General features: G+C 31.3%; 2 protein-coding genes across 2 annotated transcripts; both read left to right on the top strand.

Annotated features, from left to right (window-relative positions):
- The first annotated feature begins 6,516 nt into the window (after positions 1–6,516).
- On the top strand, positions 6,517–11,735 carry LOC125867479 (AP2-like ethylene-responsive transcription factor AIL6). The gene is made up of 9 exons (XM_049547995.1): positions 6,517–6,884; positions 7,285–7,822; positions 7,914–7,996; positions 9,894–9,902; positions 9,993–10,081; positions 10,196–10,269; positions 10,369–10,419; positions 10,564–10,640; positions 11,000–11,735. Exons 1-9 carry the CDS (start codon positions 6,737–6,739, stop codon positions 11,446–11,448), a joined length of 1,518 nt encoding a protein of 505 aa, XP_049403952.1. The 5' UTR covers positions 6,517–6,736; the 3' UTR covers positions 11,449–11,735.
- A 5,947-nt stretch (positions 11,736–17,682) lies between these two features.
- On the top strand, positions 17,683–20,361 carry LOC125867221 (ribonuclease 3-like protein 3). The gene is made up of 5 exons (XM_049547645.1): positions 17,683–17,687; positions 17,852–18,111; positions 18,201–18,382; positions 19,823–19,966; positions 20,071–20,361. Exons 1-5 carry the CDS (start codon positions 17,683–17,685, stop codon positions 20,359–20,361), a joined length of 882 nt encoding a protein of 293 aa, XP_049403602.1.
- The last annotated feature ends 30 nt before the right edge of the window (positions 20,362–20,391 follow it).

Genomic DNA, 20,391 nt, shown 5'->3' with positions numbered 1-20,391 from the left:
GCCACCCATTCAGTTTGCACACTACTAAAATCCTTGAACTTTATTCTAAACTTTCTGTACTAATTATATTTAAGAAGAGTTCTAAAATTAAAAAAAAAAAAAAAAGAATTTTGTTGGACTTCAAAATTAAAAGATTTTAAATGTATGGAGTGCGAAAGTGAAATATTAAGAATTTCACATGGGGTCTTTCCAACAAATTTCTAATTTATGGAGGGGTGTTTAATTTTTCCCCTCAAATTTGTGAGTAGTTGATTTTTATCTTTTGGTACTTTAAGTATTTTTTTTTTGTTTATTTTTACTTGTTTATTTTGGATTTTGCATTTTTCTTAAGAAATAATGATAATATAAATATTTTATCATAATATCCATCTTAATTGATATAAGTTTTAAGATTTGGAAAATAAGTAATTAATATTGAGGATAAAATGTGAAAACATATTAATTTTTTCTTGCTATATATGTTAAAACATAACAAGTAAAAATAAAAATCTCTTTTTAGAATACTAAACAAGTAAAAGTGACTAGAGGAAGTAACAAATAAGTGGCCGAAAATACCTCTGATACTGAACAAACAATTTTTGCTCGGCATAAAATTATATTTTTATATTATAATATAACACTAGTTATGTCTTAAAAGACATACTTAACATGTTATGCCACTTAATTCCTACATAACTTATGGTGATTGAGATATAGCACCATAAAAGAATGATATTAGCTGAATTTATTCGCAAATTCATCACTAATTTGTTCATGGCTATTGCTACCACTTCTGAGTAAAATTCTGCAGACTCAATGGATATTGATACAGATAGTATAGTTCATCAAACAACTACTGAAAATAAATATATTTTAGAGGTTTCAAATGATCAAGAGTTAGTTCAAAGTCTTAAATATGTAGAGAAATTACACGAGCAAAAAAGGGTGAATGATACAGGAGATTGCAATAACCAACAGACTGCTATTAATGAGGTGCACTCAAGTTGGGTTGAATTTAATGTCTAATGCAATTAAAAATGTCGGGGGAACACCAAGAGTTAGGATTGACGTGTCGCAAATTGATTCAGGACAACACAATTGATGTTGAAGATGCTGAAAATTTTGGGCAGCATGTTATGCGAGTTGAAAACGAAAATGCAACTAAAATCTGGATATTGGTTGCATACAAAAATTCAACTAGTAGTCGGACCCTTTCGTAATCGTATTGAAATAATTCTCCAGGTAGTAGAAAGGGTGGGACTGAAAATTTTAGGACAGTGAAAAGAGGCAAGATATTTTATAATTCCTCAAGAGACCTATTATGTTCGAATATTTTTTATGCTTTATTGAAGGCTACTGAATAATATGATCATATTATGGCTCCAACATTATATATTTTTAATCTTGAAGTATCTAAGATTATTCAAGAAAATCAGGATGTCATGCTATTCAAAGCGAATCCACCAAATAAACCACACATAGTCACATTGAACACCTCGGCTCATAAAATCCCTTCACAATCTTTGGAGTCACTTCATGAATTTAGACAGTTAGAAAGGTCAACAGAGAATGACAATGATTTGGTGAAAGAGGAGCAGGTTTCACCACCTGCTTAACATGTTTTGATTAGCAAATTAAGTCGAAAAGCTTTCTTAATTTGTGCATAAATGTGTGATTACAAAGAAGAATAAGTCAAGTGCCTTAGTGTCAAATACAATTGATTTGGGCGAGGATATATTCTCTTGATTAAGAAGAAGAAGATAATAAATTGGACATATATTTTGATAGAATGGCTAGGGAAGAGGATATATCACCTAGACAACAAAGAAGCGGAAGCAACAATAGCAAAAATAAGACATATGAAAGACAACATAGTTGAGACGGTAAAATGATTGAAGAGTTTGTTCCAAGGCACCTACCAATGTGATAGGCAAAACATAACCATATTTCAATATCGATAGGTTCAACAAAATCCAATAAATTCATAAAGAAGTTATGGATTATCAAGTGTATTTGGATAGGTTTGAAGAAGAAGACAAGATAAAAATGCTTCAAGTTACTTTTGATGGATAATCAATCTTTTTTAATTCATGCATTTGTACAAGAAAGTTTGAGGCTGCTAACTCAATCTTCTTCGTGGTTGTCATATTTTTTTATTACTTAAGCATCCTTATTAGTAATTTTATCATAGAATGTTTACATACTCTATGGTGATCACAAATACCTAGTTCCCTGTAGTTCTTATTTTTTTTTTTATGCTTGTTAGTTAGCTGAGGTTAATTACTTCATTAGGACTGGTAAGGTAAGATCTAGCCTCCCTTGCTTGTATTTATCCCTATTGATATCTGTTTTTATTTTTAATAAGAGACCACTAGACACTCTGTTTAGTGGTAAAGTTACTCAAAAATAAAAATAAAAGGAAAAGGAAAAAGAAAATTTTAAAAGATTTTTTTTTTCGTTTATGGCTAACAAAAATTGTTGCTCAATAGGATTAACAACGAGTTATAAAATTTATTTGTCGCTAAATTTTTATTTTTTTAGTAGTGTACTATGAGTCCAATTCAAAACCCACGAGTTATTTCGTATCATAACTTTAATTTTTATAAAACTTATGCCGAGCAAGGAAAAAAATTTAGTTTAAGAACCCACGGTAAAGTCTTGTTAATTTATTGTTGTGAAACTTTCACATATATGAACAACAAGATGGAAAACATTTAAGAGAAAAGATTCATTTTTTTTATAATCGTGGTGTCTGAGTTAACTTGCAGGCACGCCGACTAATTCTACAGAATATCTATCATCTTCCATCAACAATAGATATCAAGTAACTCTGTCTATTAAGTCTATAAATCACCTACGATTTATTTTTATGTCTATTAAATTTTAAACCCAAAACTTCATAATTTTCGACCTTATTCATTAAAAACCGTTGGCTACACCCTTGGGTGTGAAATTAGAATTTGAGATTTGATGATTCACTCTCATTAGAATCAAACTTAACTTTCGTGGATCAATGCAATTAAAATTGACGTGGTTCCACTTAATACAATACTCCACAAAAAGAAGTTTGATATAATTCATAATTTTTTTTATTGAACGTTTGATATTCATATTGTTGAAACTCGACTATTTCGAATTCACTGGCACCATCACTGCATATTGAAACTCGACTATTTCGAATTCACATTGCATACAATAACTATTAATGACTTTTTTATACACAAAACTGAAATCCAAAATTTTTTATTAAGAAACGAGCAATCTCATTCACTTTGCTACATTCGTCAGTGGTAGGTTACCGTGATTTTAAAACATAAAGTATTTGAGAATGTGAATAACATGTATTTTTTCAAAATAAATACAAATAATGCGTTTTGTTAAACTATCACTATCAAAGAAATTCTATTATTTCCCCAAATGTTGGCCTATGTATATAAATTTGGTTCCCTTTGAAGGTGACATAATTCCCAAAAGTCCAGGCCCTACCAATTAAATTATATACCACTCTAATTACCTCTATTATCAACTCAATAAAACTATATATTAAGTGACTATCGTTTTCAAATTAGTTAAAATTCATGAAATTAATCTATGTAATTTAACTAATTAAATGATGCCAAATAATTAAATTCAAATCAAATGTGTAGCTTACAGCATTAAGTAATTATTTGACCTTTTCATGTAATCAGAGACTCTAAGCAATTAATTATCGACAATTCCCCATGCAAACAGAAAGATTTTAATTAATTAAGTTGTTGAAAACTGAAAAAGAACAGAAAAACAAAAACGAAACTGGTAAATTCTTTGACCACATTTGCAAATTCATGTTCCATTTATATATTTCTGTGTGATATTATTTTTATATTTATAAAGAAAATGAGTATTTTTTTTAAAATGATCTAGTTTGACTTGACAAAAAATTTTAAAAAACAAAGAAGATTTTTTTTAATTTTGTGCTCTTAAAATAAAGTTATGTCAAATGTATAAAGATGTTTATAATCTTATGGAGTTAAACATGTTATGTGAAAACTAAATTTTTGAAGTGTAGTCAAAAGAAGAAAAATAATTTTTTAAAAATAAAAAAACGAAAAGTAAGTCATTCGTTTTCTAAAGGTTGGAGTAATACATTTCTGTATTTGATGATAATGCGGTGCTAGAAACACTCCAATAATATATATTCCTTTTGTTTCATATTAATTGATTTTTTTAATTTTTTTCATATTTAAAATAATTGAATTATTTGAAACTTTTTCCATATTTGTCCTTTTCTAGATTGAAATTTTATTTTCTATGAGATGAATTACATCTTATAGAGTTATATTTATGTTTCACATAGAACAATAATGGAAATTATAGTTATATGTCCTTAAATATTTTTCTTAGTAATTATGTATTGCCTCATAAATTTGCTTAATATGAAATAGAGGGAGTATATATAATTACCTCATGAATTCGCTTAATATAAAATAGAGGGACAATTATTATTGAACAAAGAGAGAGGAAGTATATAATAATAATTGTGAGATCAAAAGTGCTATTGTTGTTCTTTATTTAACATCCAATAAATTTGTCATCTAATATTAAATTAAACTAAAATAAAAATATGAATTTTGGACTAACATGAGCAATAAATGTATAGTATAGCATTAATGAAAGAGTTTGAACTTTAGGAGAGGGCACTTCAATCGGCATGAAAGACAAGTGTGATAATGGAGATGAATACGTTAAAAATGACATGAGTTCAAATAATGTACTTCAAAATATTTTGAGTTGAGGTCCACAATTCTTTTTGTTTTCAATTTGTATATTTGATGATATTTATATTGAAATCTATTTAATTTTTTGAATTTATCTATAACAGAATTTACTCAATTTTAAAATTGTCTCTAATTAAAGATAAAAAAAATCATATTGCAAATGAACCTACCATTAGGGTAAAGGGTCACGAACACACAATAATCTTACAAAAAAATGTATATATATTGGATATATTCTTATATCAACATTCTTAATTAAAGGTTTGAAATTGCACAGATGGACACTCGGTGGGTTTCATCTAAATTCAATTCCCATTTTAATGTTTTCTCAAATTTTAGTAATATTTTGATATTTTAATAGTTACAACGTACGAGTCTTACATTAATTATATTTTTACAAGTAATTACTCGCTTTATTCTATTTTTCTGTTTTAATTTTTTTTTTAAAAAAAATTATTCCCTTTATTCTGGTAGATATTGAAATTAAAGATTTAGCAAATTAGGGAAAAAACATTTCTTACTAAACATATGATAAGAAGAAAAGTTTTATATACATTAACAATCTCTTAAACTTGTTAGTAAATTTAATTAAGATACTAAAATTGCAATTAGTTCCAATTAATCACACCTAAGCATATGATGAAAATTTTCTACTAGAGAGTTTGAATCAATTCTAAAAATCTTCTATACATATTCTCAAACATCCATTACATAGTTCAGTTAATCACATACCAATAGCTTCAACTGAAATATACTTGAAATTTATCACGTATTCATCTGTTTTATTAGAACAAATCATAATTTAAATATCTAAATAAATTTTCGGCTCATGTTACGACAAAGTTTGAGAAAAAATGTAAATGAAAAATGAAATTTGAGTTTGCCAGCTTTTAACCCCAGAAATTTTACTTCCCAACGAAATAAAAATTATCGAGCAGCCCGGGTTATTCGGGAACTTGTTCAGACATTTTTTCTTTTCTCCACTGCCAAAAGTCATTTATATATATATATAGTATATATAAGTTTTTTTAAAAGAAATTAAGAATGACCACCCTAAAATCAATATAGCTACATAACTATTATTGTCTATTGATCAACTTTAAGTTATAATAGTGGAATGATTTTAATAATTAGAGTTTGAGTTGAGAAGTTTTTGCTGATATAATCTTTTTACCTCGTAGAGATAGACGTATCAGGATTTGTATATACCTGTCAAATTTTGATTGTAAGAATATAACATGTATATTATTATTGTTATATTATCTCCATTTATTTTTATTTTGACTTGTATAGTTTTTTATATTACTCTTATTAACTATAAATTATCTAACTATTAAAAAATAAATACTCCGTATTTAATAATAAGAACAAAACAATGTAAAATAATAAATTATCACTTGATTAAAATAAATACTCAGTATTTAATAATAAGAACAAAACAATGTAAAATAATAAATTATCACTTGATTTTTTTAAAATTAAATAAATAAATTATTTTGAATAAAGAGACATATTGAAATCATTCTAAACTCAACGCGATTTATTAGTTCTATTTCTAAATTATTAATAGTCTTACAAAATACTTCTTTATTTGACTATCTGAATTTGAGGATATACTTGGGTTTAATTATCAAATAAAGACAAAATAAATAATTTACATCAAACTTAAAATTATTTTGAATATACTGAACAAGTAAAGATGAACGGACGGACATACAGAGTATATTCTTTCTCTTAATTTTAAAATTGAAGTGCATCCCTCTGATTTTACGCCGGACGTGGCAGATGAAACCGCCCTTTTCTCCTATTATATACCTCCACATTTCCTCACTTATTTTTTTGTCCTTAACCAAATATTTCTACTACTACTACTACTTTAATTTTCCCCTTTATTTTTGCATGCTTTTTAGTCAAACAAGAACCAAAATGTGTTTACACACACATTAATCCTAAATAAATCCAACTTTTTTGATCTATTTTTCATTTTACATTCAATAAATATGGCTCCAGAAAATAATAACTGGTTATCTTTTTCTTTATCTTCAATGGAAATGCTCAACTCATCTTCTTCCTCTTCTATGCTTCAATCTTCTGCTCCGCCTCATCAATCTCATCAATACTATTTTGCTGATAACTTCTACCCACATGGTAAGTATGTTTTCGTCTTTAATCACAAGTCTCAAGTTCAATCTTAACATTTTAGTGTGTCTTGTGAGATGTGAATCTGAATTAATCGAGCCTAAAAATAAATAAATTTTATTCATAGATTTGATTAATGAAGTATTTCTCCGGAATTTCTGTTTTTGTTGATGAGCAAGAAGTAATTAAAAGTAAGAAAAAGACAAAAAGAAAATGCCACCATGTGGTCTTATATTACGGTTACTGCTATTTTTGTCAAAAATCTTTCATCACTCTATTACCAGAAAATTGTTTTCCCAAAAATAAAAAATAGATAAAAAAAACCCCATTTTTTGCTTAGCTATGTCTAAATAAAAATAAAAATATTTTTAGTGATTTAAATTACATTTTTTTTGAAATTTGTTTGCAGGATGGATGAACGTTCCTAAAACACATGAATTAATGTATTCCGAAGGTGAAAAACAAATATATCATCCAAATGTATTTGTCGATTCACAAATAATCCAGCAACACCACCACCACCCACCACCGAAGCTCGAAGATTTTTTCGGCGGTGAAACGGAGACTCAGGACTCGTCGTCGTTAACTCACATCTACGACCACCACCACCATCATCACGGCGTCGTTGGCGGCGGCGCCGGCGCCGGTGACGGCGGGTACTTCAATGATGGACGACAAGATCTTAATCATAATTATTCAATGGCGGTTGGTGGTTTTCAAACTTTGCCGACGAACTCGGGATCGGAAGTTGATGATTCACAGGTCATGGGGAGTGAGTTTGCTACTGAGTCCAGTAATGAGTTGGGTTATCCTCCGATAATTACTTTGGGTGTTAATAATAATACAAATTCAGAAAAAGCTATAGTTACTGCTGTTAATTCTGAGAGTTGTAAGAAAATTACTGATACTTTTGGTCAAAGAACTTCTATTTACAGAGGGGTAACAAGGTAATTTTATTTTCTGTATTTGAAAATCATGAGTTTTGAAATTAATTTATTTTTAGTATAAAATTTTGATTTTCTTTTTTTTTTTTTGCAGGCATAGGTGGACAGGAAGATATGAAGCTCATCTATGGGATAATAGTTGTAAGAGAGAAGGTCAAGCAAGAAAAGGGCGTCAAGGTAAATGTTTTTTCGATTTGTTTGTCTGATTTTAACTGACGTTGAGTAATTTTTTATTGAATTATGTGATTTTTAACTAAAGAATATAATGTAAAATGTATCAAAAATACCCTTCATATTTGTGATTTTAATGTGAAAGGTTTATGGTGGGGGGCATGTTATTGTTATGTTTTTTCAATAAATTGTACTACTCACTTATAAATAATTTGGAGTCGGTTGATATTTATATTTAAAATACGCGTCTTACGTAACATAATACATGCAGACAATCAAGTATAATGTGTGTGTATATTTGTTCAGTTTTGTACTTGTTTAGGTGCTTATTTGTATGTAAGTCAAAGTTAGGACATATATATATATATATCTGATGAAGTTAAGTTAAAAAACACGTTTATATATTATATCGAAAAAAAGTTTGTACAATTTTGAGTCTGATAAAGAATACAGTGGCATGCAATTGAAGAACTTTAATGTGGTCAGAATTTTTTCTTTGAAAAAAACAGGCTTTTATGATGATTGATTGATTGATTGATTGCTGGTATCTAAATGTACAACTTGTACTCTTTTTTTGTTTTTTCTTCCAATTTTTACAACTGATTTGATCAGCTGGGCCGCCAATTTGTTCATTTTTTTCAGAGTACGTATGGGTTACTATTGTATCTCGTATTTATTTTTCTGACCAATTCTGAAAAATACTTATCTTATCAAATCTTAAAACAAAGGTTTTGAATATTATCCATTAGTTATTCATTTTCTTCAACATATATTTATTTGGTAGCATTTTTTTAAAATTACCACGTGCATACTCAGCTAGTCTAAAGTCTGAAAACTAGCTTTCTTTCTATATGTTCAAGTCTTGGGAATAGATTATCCGATATATTTGTGTTGATGAGAGGTAACAAATTTTCCAGTGGAATTGACTCATGTTGAGAAAGTTGATAGACTAGTAATCTGCCAAGTAAGGCGAGTAACGCATTACGTTTACTGTTAGTATATATAAATAGTAAATCTTGAGAATTTAAAAGAAGTGCCTCTTTTTTTAATTATTATTTCTAATTATGGATTCATACACCTAGGACATGTATATATAGTCGATATTTGATACTGATCATGTAGCGAGTGGACCTACAAACTATGTTTCGTTCAGACTCTTTAAAAATGTCTACGGGTGCATGTCTAATTCTCTAAAAGTAGCGTATAATTGGAGAATTTGACACGGACTTAGCATCAAAAGTAAAGAGTTCGTGCAACTTAGCCTTCAAATAGTGGATTTGATAGGTCTAATACTAGTTGTACACTATACCAACATGTTTGCACTTGAGAGTCATTTGGTTATCAGTTAGAGTTGTACAAGTATTGATAAAACTAGTTATGTATGGTTTTGTCATTCGTGTATATTAGTTATCTCATCTTATATCTCTTCATATCTTATACATGTATTACTTTGCGGTAAATGTTGTATTTGATGTATAAATTTTTATATATAGCAAAAATTAGTTTTAACTTCTTGGATCTTGTGTGAACACAAGATGCTTCAAGTATATAGCCGTCTTATTATTAATAATAAGCTACAATTTGTTTAAGTTCATAATTCCACACGAGTCATAATCAATTAAAAACATAGTGGGAACAACTTGTTCACTTTTTTCTTTGTCTTGGCAAGACATGTCACTATCTTTGCTTAAATCGCATGTAGAAATTCAAATGTTTAAAGCTTTTATCTTCTCTATACGCATGCACCTTGCTTTATCTTTTTTATTTTTCTGTGTTTCACACTTTTTATGCAAAATTTTGACTATGTTGCAGCTGATTTCTAATATGATTATCTCTCCTTTTTTTCCCTTTTATCGGCGTGGTTGCTTTTTGCTAAATTCTAAATTCTGGATCCGTTCTGCAGTTTACTTAGGTAAGTAATTGCCTCAATATTTAGTTCTAGTTTTTTTCGTTGTACAATCCGACGCGTCAATAAAATTTTGGATTTTTAATAATGAAATAGGTGGATATGACAAGGAGGACAAAGCAGCAAGATCTTATGACTTGGCAGCTCTAAAGTATTGGGGTACAACAGCCACGACCAATTTCCCTGTAATATACTACACACTTTTATCATATGGTCAATTAAATTACTTGCACGAAAAGTTACGTAGTCGTTGAAGGATGTTCGAGTTCTAGTTTTAACTCGACTGATATATTTTCCAGGCTTCGGATTATACCAAAGAAATAGAGGAAATGAAGCACATGACGAAGCAAGAATTCATCGCCTCCCTAAGAAGGTTCATGAACTTTTCCATTTACGTACCACATTGTTGTTGTGTTACTTCCATATTGTATCGATATTAATTCTCTATAGGAATTTTGTACTTGGTTATCAGGAAAAGTAGTGGTTTCTCAAGAGGAGCTTCTATGTATCGCGGTGTGACAAGGTTTGAATTTTTTTCGATGCAATTGAAGTACTTCTACTCATTTTGTCGTGTAATATCTAATCGTGTCTTAGATGGAGTGAGCGAGATCAATGTTACGTCTCATTTCATGAGCCGTGTTGATTGACTAGTGATATACTTTTGCAGACATCATCAACAAGGCCGATGGCAAGCAAGAATCGGTCGTGTTGCAGGGAACAAGGATCTGTACTTGGGAACATTCGGTAACTATTATAATTTCCTTTGATTCATTTCTTAGATTATCTATTAATAAAAACATGAATTAGCTACGAAGTTTGTTGCTAGTATGTCGTGAAATAAGCTCATAGCTAATAGAGTTTTCTGATAATCCGTCGTTAGATAGGATTAACGAGAGATATTATTGTTGTTTAGCGATAGGAGTTGTCCATCGCTTTTTTCTTTTTCTTTTTCTACCCTCCCTATGAGCTCCCACCCCTTTTGTTCCAATGGTGACTCGAACTCGCAATCTTCGGGTTGGAAGTGAGGGGTGCTTACCATCTGAGCAACTCCCTCTCGTTGAGTTGTCTATTGCTAATTTAGCGATTTTTCTAAATTATTGCAGCTACAGAGGAGGAAGCAGCAGAAGCATATGACATAGCAGCAATCAAATTCAGGGGATTGAATGCAGTGACAAATTTCGAAATGAACCGATACGACGTTGAGGCCATCATGAAAAGTTCACTCCCGATAGGCGGAGCAGCAAAACGCTTGAAGATCTCTCTTGAATCGGAGCAGAAACAGTCGTTGAACGATACGTACCAGCAGACTCTACACAACAGTGTCAACAATAGCAGCAGCAATAACAGCATCAATTTCGGGGCGATTTCCCCTGTTTCAGCTATCCCCTGTGGACTGCCATTCGACGCGAACCAACCTTATTACCACCACAGCTTCTTCCCACACCTCCAGTACTCGAGCAACGACGGTGGTGCTTCAGATCATACTTCTGGTACAATGCCATTGCTTCCACCACCCGCGGAGATCTTCATCTGGCCGCATCAGTCCTATTAGATTAGCGCGTTTAAGCATATTTGTTTAGGCTAATTAAAATTAACTTTCTGACTTTGCCAAAAAAGGAGTGTTAGCATTGGCTTATGATTAACAAATATGTAGAAGGTGAAAATATCGTAAAGTATCTCATCTTCAACTGTTGCAGTAGTAGATGCATGTTGATTAGGTACTTAGTGTCATGGACTTAGACTTTCACTAACGCTCCGTGCTGGGTTGGGAGATTATTATTGCAAACTCTTGTGGGAAAATTTTGTTTGTCTTGTTTCCTTCATAATATAGAGTTGCTATTAGTACAACATATTATTTTGTTGAATTTTTTTTTTTGTGGCATTGAATTTTACAACAAAGTTTGATATATAGTTATATACCTGCCTTTATATTTTGAAATTAGATCCGTTTGACCATAAATATCATATGACGCAACAAAATTAAGCCCTTTATTTATTTGAAATAACGATAGTTTAAGAAAATTACATAATATAGCGACAATTTGTTTTTATAGAATATTTACATGTATATAATTAAGTAGAGTTATATTGTATACGTGTGGATACACTTATTTAAAGAACTCGGAGGATATTTATTCCTTTGAATTTAAAGCAGTGACATTTTCCTTTTATCCTACATTAATTGTTCATAAATCTGCTTCCTTTTATCAATCAATGCATATTGTAAATTCTCATTAGTATCAGCTAATACATAGTTGTTTGAGTTAATACGATATTCTTAAATTGTGTATCTTGAAGGGAATAAGTCAAGAGTTATATTGTCAGAGCACTGAAAATAATACGATAGTAGACTGAAGTCTCGTAAAAAAGAGAGATATTTATGCCTCAACCTAAATATTATTTATTTATTTTATTTTTCAGCTATAATATGTGGTATCAACCATTCCTTCTTTTCTTAGTTGACAAAATATGAATAGTATTTTAGTTGTCAGTAACATTTGACCTGTCAGCCTAAGATTAGAAAATTAAAGAAAAAAATAAATCAAAACCGCGAAGTTAACCTATTTCGTGATATTTTCATTTTATCGATCAAATTATGTAAATTTTGATATATTCTTTTTATCATATTTACCTAAAAAGGTACAAATTTATAATATTTTTATATAATTTTAAAATATATAAATTTTGATTTTAAATTAGAATCAATATAATTCAATTTAACTTTAAAGATGAGAATAATTAATTCTAGAGAAGCAAAAAAAAAATGTTATAAAAATTGAGATAGACCGATGATTATTAGTTCAAATAATTTATTTATCCTTTTCAATGATCAAGTAAAATTATTACTTAATCAGCACTAATTATATTGATCCTATAAATGAACCCCTATTCATTGTCTTTCAATGACCAAGTCAAATCTTTACCAATTTTGTTACAGCATATAGTTCATAGTATTGGTCCACTTCACTTTTTTCCTAATTAAACATGTATTTTAAAATATTTGCTATTTTAGAAAATTAAGATATAACTAATTATTATTTCTTACATGTATCCATAATAAGCATGGATAGAGATTCATGTACAGAAAAGGAAAATAATTGAGATAAAAAAAAACAAATAAGGATAATGTAGTCAAATTTATTCTTTTAGTTAATTTTATTAAGAATCATGTTTAAAAAAATACCATGATAAGTAAAATAGATTAAAGAGAGTAATAATTAATTCATGAATTCCTTAACTATATTTATGAAATCAAAATTAATCGATGTAGTAATTTGTGTTCACATTCCTACTAATTTATATCATTATTACTCTACATTATATTCAAATCTATTATTTATTGATATTTATTATATTCAAATTTATAATGCTCAAATCTATTATTTGTTAAAAAATTTTCCAAAATTAATTTCATAAAATTATGCCCACACTAAAAATATTAATTGAGATTACATTGAGTGTTAGAAAAATAGAAAAAATAGAAAAAATCTTAATGTTATCTACACTCCATTAAGATGTATAAATTAAGTAATTAAATAAAAAAAATTCTTGTGTTTTCATGTTTACTAATTCATATAATTATTTTTCTATATAAATCTACTAATTCTTATCATTATTTTTCTATATAAATTTTCTAATTCTTAATATCATTATTTTATATAAATTCACTCTATAAATTAAGACCTCCATTTTCTCTCCTTATTACTTGTTCTAATATATAACCATGAAAGAAAAAAAAAAGTACATGAAAATTTTGCCTCTCTTAATATTTCATCAATTGATCCAATTAACAGTAATCAAAAGGATAATATCAACTAGGAGGCTGAACCTCGAAGAAGAAGATAGCTATATCAGGGAAAAATCCGAGATAGAAGCTAAGAAGAACAGAGTAAAAGAGAGAGAAGAAGAATTATCATATATCATTTCATGCCTTAACAATTGTATTACATATGTATTTATAGAGTTGAATTGAAAGCTAAAGCTACAATCTACTGAAATAACTGCTTCTAACAACTCTAACAAACAATGAACAGTGATAACTGTTTTTGTGACTAATGAACAGTAGTAACTACTTTTTAATATTCCTAATCATCTATGCTCATCTACGCATTGTATTAATACCCCTCAATGGAAACCACCCTTGTCCTCAAGGGTGAAATGCAGGAAACCTGTGCTGCAGCTCATACAGGAACTCCCAAGTAGCCTGAGAAGCATCCAAACCAGACCAGTGAACCAAGACTTGACACACAGCCTTATTACCCTTTTTGACCATCCGTCTCTCCAATATCGACTCAGGATTGGGACAATAAGGACTTGAAAGATGTAAAATAGGGGGATGATTAATGATTGTAGGCACCTCATAACACTTTTTAAGCTGAGAAACATGAAACACAGGATGAATAAGGACATCAGCAGGTAAAAGCAACTTGTAAGCTACTGCACCAACTCTAGAAAGGACCAAGTAAGGACCAAAATACTTTGCAGCAAGCTTGTTGAAAGGCCTAGAAGCCACTGAAATCTGTCTGTAAGGTTGCAACTTCAAGTAAACCCAATCTCCTTCTAGAAATTGCCTATCAAACCTGTGTTTGTTAGCTTTATCTCTCATGCTTTGTTGTGCTCTAGCTAAATGGAACTTGAGCAGGGCTATCACAGCCTCTCTAGCCTCCAGTGATCTATCAACCATGTCATTAGAAGACTCACCAGCTAAGTAAGGCAAGTGTATTGGTGGTTTTTGACCATACAAAACTTCAAAAGGTGTACATTACAAAGTAGAGTGATATGTAGTGTTGTACCACCATTCAGCAAGTGGTAGTTGCGTAGCCCAAGTATGAGGACTATCAGAGCAAAAACATCTAAAATATGTCTCCAAGGTTCTGTTAAGAACCTCTGTTTGACCATCAGTTTGGGGATGGTATGCTGTCGATTTATGTAGTAAGACCCCCTGTAATGTAAATAACTCTTGCCAAAAAGAACTCAAGAAAATGGGATCCCTGTCACTTACTATAGAAGCTGGCATACCATGCAATCTGAAAACATTGTCCAAAAAACACTGAGCTACAGATTCAGCAGTATAAGGATGTGCAATAGCAATGAAGTGACCAGACTTACTGAATCTGTCCACCACTACTAAAATGACATCCTTCCCTTTGGACTTAGGAAGACCTTCAATGAAATCGAGACTGATATCAACCCATACACCATCAGGAACAGGTAATGGTTGAATTAGTCCAGGGTAAGCTGATGTATCATACTTATGCCGTTGACAAATATCACATTTCTGAATAAAATTCCGAATGTCAGCTGCCAATGACTTCCAGTAAAAGAGGGATTGTAGCCTCTTAATAGTTGCATCCATACCTGCATGACCACCTTGTGGTGTTGAATGCCACAACTGAATAATGGTTTGTCTCAACTGCAAATCAGACCCTACTACTAGCCTGCCTTTCCACCTTAGTTGAGAACCAATCCAGGTATAGAATTTATAAGGCTTTGCTTGTAACTTAAGAATAACAGCTTGCAACTCAGCATCAGATGTCCATGTTAGGCTAATTCTCTCCAAAAGTGTATCATTAGGAGTCAAGAGTGAAACAGCCAACAACTCAGCACTTTGATTTCTTGACAAGGCATCAGCAGCCTTATTGTCAGTCCCTTTCTTGAACTCAATAGTAAAATCAAAGGCCATCAATTTAGAAATACCAGCAACTTGAAAATCAGTATGAATACTTTGTTCCAGGAGATGTTTTAGTGCCTTTTGATCAGTTCTCACAATGAAATGTCGTCCTAATAGGTAATGAGACCACTTAGTAACTGCAAATATGATGGCTAATAGTTCTCTATCATACACACACATAGCCTGATGTCGAGTTGCCAATGACTTACTGATATAGGCAATTGGATGCCCTTGCTGCATCAAGACAGCACCAATTCCTGAACCACTTGCATCAGTCTCAATTATGAATGGTTTATCATAGTCCGGTAATGCTAAGACAGGTGCAGTCACTAGTGCATTTTTGAGAACATGAAAAGCTGTAGTAGCACCCTCATTTCACACAAACTTATCCTTCTTTAATAATTCAGTGAGAGGTTTAGCAATGGATCCAAAATTCAGAATGAACCTCTTATAATATCCTGTTAAACCAAGAAACCCTCTCAGTTGTTTGATATTTGTAGGGACAGACCAAGCTTATACTGTAGAAATCTTCTTAGGATCATTGGCTACCCCTTTAGCACTGATGAAATGACCTAGGTACTCTACCTCAGGTACCCCAAAAGCACACTTAGAACCTTTGGCAAACAACTGATGTTGCTTCATCAATTCAAACATAGCTTGTAAATGGTTCACATGGGCTGACATATCCTTGCTGTACACCAATATATCATAAAAAAAAACCAGTACTGACCTCCTGAGGAGTGGTTTAAATACAACATTCATAAGACTCTGAAATGAAGAAGGTGCATTTGTAAGACCAAATGGCATAACCAGAAATTCATAATGCCCTTCATGAGTTTTAAAAGCTGTCTTGTAGATATCTGTTTCCTTCATCCTTAATTGGTGGTAACCAGCTCTAAGATCAATCTTAGAGAACACTTCAGCTCCTCCTAGTTCATCTAACAAATCCTCAATGATAGGAATAGGAAACTTGTCCTTTATTGTCAGTTTGTTGAGATCTCTATAGTCTACACAAAGCCTCCAACTCCCATCTTTCTTCCCAACAAGGACTACAGGTGAGGCATAGGGACTAGAACTAGGTTGTATCACACATTGATCTAACATTTCTTGTACTAGCTTCTCAATAATATCTTTCTTCATTCCAGGATATCTATAAGGCCTTTTGTTAACAGGAGTAGTTGAGTCAATGAGTGGTATTTTGTGATCAAAGATGCCTCTATGAGGGGGCAATGAACTAGGCATATCAAAGAGGCACTTGTATTGTTCCATTAAAACAATTAATGTAGGATGAATATCAGTACCTTGAGTTACCTATATACTGTTGCATTGCATATCAGAGGTTGCATCTGTCACCAAGGTTAGCATAAAAACCTGAACTAAATCAGCATTTTTTTTATTTAAGGATTGGGCCTTGGTGGTCTTGATCTGGCTACTGGCTCTCCTTAAAACATGTTTCCTCCCCAGATGCACAAACTCAATAGTTCTATTTCTGAAATCAAACAAAATCCTACCCAAAGTGTTTAACCATTGCACACCCAACACTATGTCAACATTCCCTAATGGTAGTAGTAGGAAATCAGAAGAAAAAGTCGTACCCTGCAGTAACCACTTCAGATTTTTACATACTGCAGCAGTTTGAACCTTCCTACCATCAGCCACACTAACTGATTGCTCATGTATAGGCAAAGCTTTACAACCTAACTTCCTTGCCATTGACTCATCAATGAAATTATGAGTACTACCTGTATCAATAAGCACCTGTAAGGGTTGTTTTTCATGGTATCCAGTTACTCTAATTGTTTGATACCCTGTACTTCCAGTAAATGCTTGTAAGGAAATTGTCATGCACTCATCCACTTCTAACACTTCTTCCTCCATGATTACCTCCCCATCCTCCAGAACTTCAACCAAATATAACTGTTTCTTGGATTTACAAACATGCCCAGGCATATACTTCTCGTCACACAAGAAACACAGTCTTTTAGCCCTTTTCTCATCCATCTCAGCAGCAGTCACTACCAGTATTACCATTACTGAACCTGTTAGCATTAGGTTCATAAGGTTTCTTGATAGTTGTGCTAGAGAAAGTAGGTTTTTGTACACCCTGAAACCTAGATGGAGTAGGGAGAAGACCATTTTGATTCCTGTTATTTCTAATTCCCCAAGACTTAGCCTGAGCATCAAAAACCTCTTCCTGCAACTTAGCTAACTTGTAGGCTTACATTAAGGTTTTGGGTGCTTGCATTCTAACAGCCTTGTTGAGCTCAGTTTTTAACCCTCCCAGAAAACAACTGATAGCATTTTCGTTTGACAAATTAACCCCATTCAATAACCTATCACAAAACCTTCATTTCACTGAAGAAAATATTAGAAATCAATTGACACACGATGATAATGATGATCACAAGCGAGAGAGGAAGTTAGTGGAGGAATTAGAGAAAATAACTAAATACAGATTCAAGAATCCCGACTTGTTACATCAAGCTTTCACTCACTCTTCCTTTCAAGAAAATTGCGAATCATATGAGAGATTGGAGTTGTTAGGTAATTAGAAGTGGATCTAGAACATTATTTTAGACCACACGCTTTAAAGTCTCTTGAATTTTATGCTCACTCAAACATATCTTATGCAGGTGACTCTATTCTGAATATGTTAATAGCATTGAAGCATTTTTTGGATTATCCTGATTTGTCTCCCGGGATGCTAACAAAGTTGAGAGCAGCCAATGTAGATACTGAAAAACTTGCTAGAGTCGCCATCAAATATAACTTACATAACTACTTACGTCACAAAATGCCTTTACTTAAAGGACAAGTAAGTATATTTCATTAGATTTAATTAATTTGTACATAGGGATAATGGCAATGGGGCAGTGCGGGTTGAGCTTAACCCGCAAAATTTTTAATCGGCACCGCTCCGCCCCACATAACATTTTTTTTTATTTTCAACTCGTCCCACCACGCCCCACAAAAACTCGCTCCGCATGAACCCGCTCTGCATGATTTTTTTAATATTTTCTTTTTCTAGTTAAGTTTGATACTAAAAAAAAATAATCATAAACGTAAATTCACTTTTTCATTAAGTTGTATTAATTTAATAGGATAGTGACCTTGAATTTTATTTTTTAGAGGTCAATTGAGAAACATTTAAGAAATTGAATTATTATTTTTTGAACCATTTTAATTTACTATCTTAAACATTTTAGTAGCTTTAAAGAAATTATCTTAATAAATAATGCTCTATCACTTTTATAACATGTAAAAAATTAAAGTTAAGTTCAAACCCATATAAAATCACATAGGGGTGTTCACGGGTTGGTTTGGATTGGTTATTGGTCAAAACCAAAACCAAACCAACTTAATCGGTTTTAAAATTATCAAAACCAAACCAAATATAATATACATTTACCGGTTTGGTGGTTATTGGTTTCGGTTTGGTTTGGTTTGGTTATTCGGTTATTAACCATACACAAAAATAAAAGAAACAATTCATTCAAAATGTGAAAAAAGTGACAACAATCCATTCAAAACAAAAAATAGTTAGAATGACTTAAATTACCAAACTTTCGATCACTGAATTTAGTATCAATAAAACTTTAAAATTCACTATATTGGCCTAGAAGGAAAAGACAATAACATTTTTAGTCCCCACAAAGAATTGTTATAAACACTCATATTACATGAAATCAATCAGATAAATGTTTTCGCCTTGGGCGTTCATGCTTTCAATAAGTAAAGTATAAATAAATTTTAATGAAAACATATATAAGATCTTTAAAATTATTTATAAAAATAATATATTAAGTATGTGTATTAATAAAAATATATGTATATAATTCATCGATTCGGTTATTTCTTCGGTTTTTTCGAATAAAACCATAACCAAACCAAATACTACCGGTTTTCAAAAATCTAAAACCAAACCAAATCAAACCAAACCCAAATAAAATCGATTTTATTTTATCGATTTTATTTGGTTTTTCAGTTTGGATCGATTTTTATCCAAACCGTGAACACCCCTAATTAATCACCTATGCCCGTAATCCGCCCCACCCCACATTAGTTTTAAAAAAATCCACTTTAACCCACCCCGCACAACCTTAAACCTGCCCCGCCCCACATTCTGCCCGCTCCATTGCCATCCCTATTTGTACATTGGAAATATTATATTAATGAGATAATTTTTAGACATACATATATGTCTTTATTACTTGACGCTCAGTCAAAATGCATTACATAAATTTATTTTTTACAGGTAGAAGAATTCAAAGAAGCTATATTAGAGTACCCATTGCATTCACTAGGTCTCATTGATCCCCCTAAAATTCTTGCAGACCTTGTTGAATCTTTAATTGGTGCTATCCATAGTGACTCTAATTGCTTAGACACAACTTGGCAGGTATAATTTAATTTTAAAAAATTTACATAATTTTTACTCCATTTCTTTATTCTTCGCGATCTCTAATTAATAATGAAATAAAACTATGTTTATTTTGATGATAGGTGGTAAATAATTTGTTACAACCTCTAATTACTCCAGAAAAACTCGAGGTTAATCCGGTCACTAAACTTTACGAGTTATGTCAAAAGAAGGGATTGAAGATAAAATTTGTTGATCACTGGGAGAAAACAGGAGAGGTTGAAGTTTTCGTTGATGGAAAATTTGTAGGAAAGGGAAAATCATGTGGAAAAAAAATAACCGCGAAAAATAGAGCTGCACACAATGCTTATGAACAAGTTGTTCAGAATTTGAATGTGGAAGTTGATCAACTTTGTGATGAAACACAAAGTTAGAAATATTATGTCAAAAATGTTTCAATTGGA

The sequence above is a fragment of the Solanum stenotomum genome, chromosome 6 (assembly GCF_019186545.1).
Source record: "Solanum stenotomum isolate F172 chromosome 6, ASM1918654v1, whole genome shotgun sequence".
Classification (NCBI taxonomy): domain Eukaryota; kingdom Viridiplantae; phylum Streptophyta; class Magnoliopsida; order Solanales; family Solanaceae; genus Solanum; species Solanum stenotomum.
The sequence above is the reverse complement of the archived record's forward strand: the minus strand, read 5'-3'. Positions and strand labels throughout refer to the sequence as shown.

Coding starts and splice junctions, on each gene's coding strand:
- LOC125867479 (XM_049547995.1), top strand. CDS start 6,737: ATGGCTCCAGAAAATAATAACTGGTTATCTTTTTCTTTATCTTCAATG. Junction 10,270..10,368: donor TTCATCGCCTCCCTAAGAAG/GTTCATGAACTT, acceptor CTTGGTTATCAG/GAAAAGTAGTGGTTTCTCAA. Junction 10,420..10,563: donor ATGTATCGCGGTGTGACAAG/GTTTGAATTTTT, acceptor ATACTTTTGCAG/ACATCATCAACAAGGCCGAT.
- LOC125867221 (XM_049547645.1), top strand. Junction 18,112..18,200: donor TGAGAGATTGGAGTTGTTAG/GTAATTAGAAGT, acceptor TATCTTATGCAG/GTGACTCTATTCTGAATATG. Junction 19,967..20,070: donor GCTTAGACACAACTTGGCAG/GTATAATTTAAT, acceptor TTTTGATGATAG/GTGGTAAATAATTTGTTACA.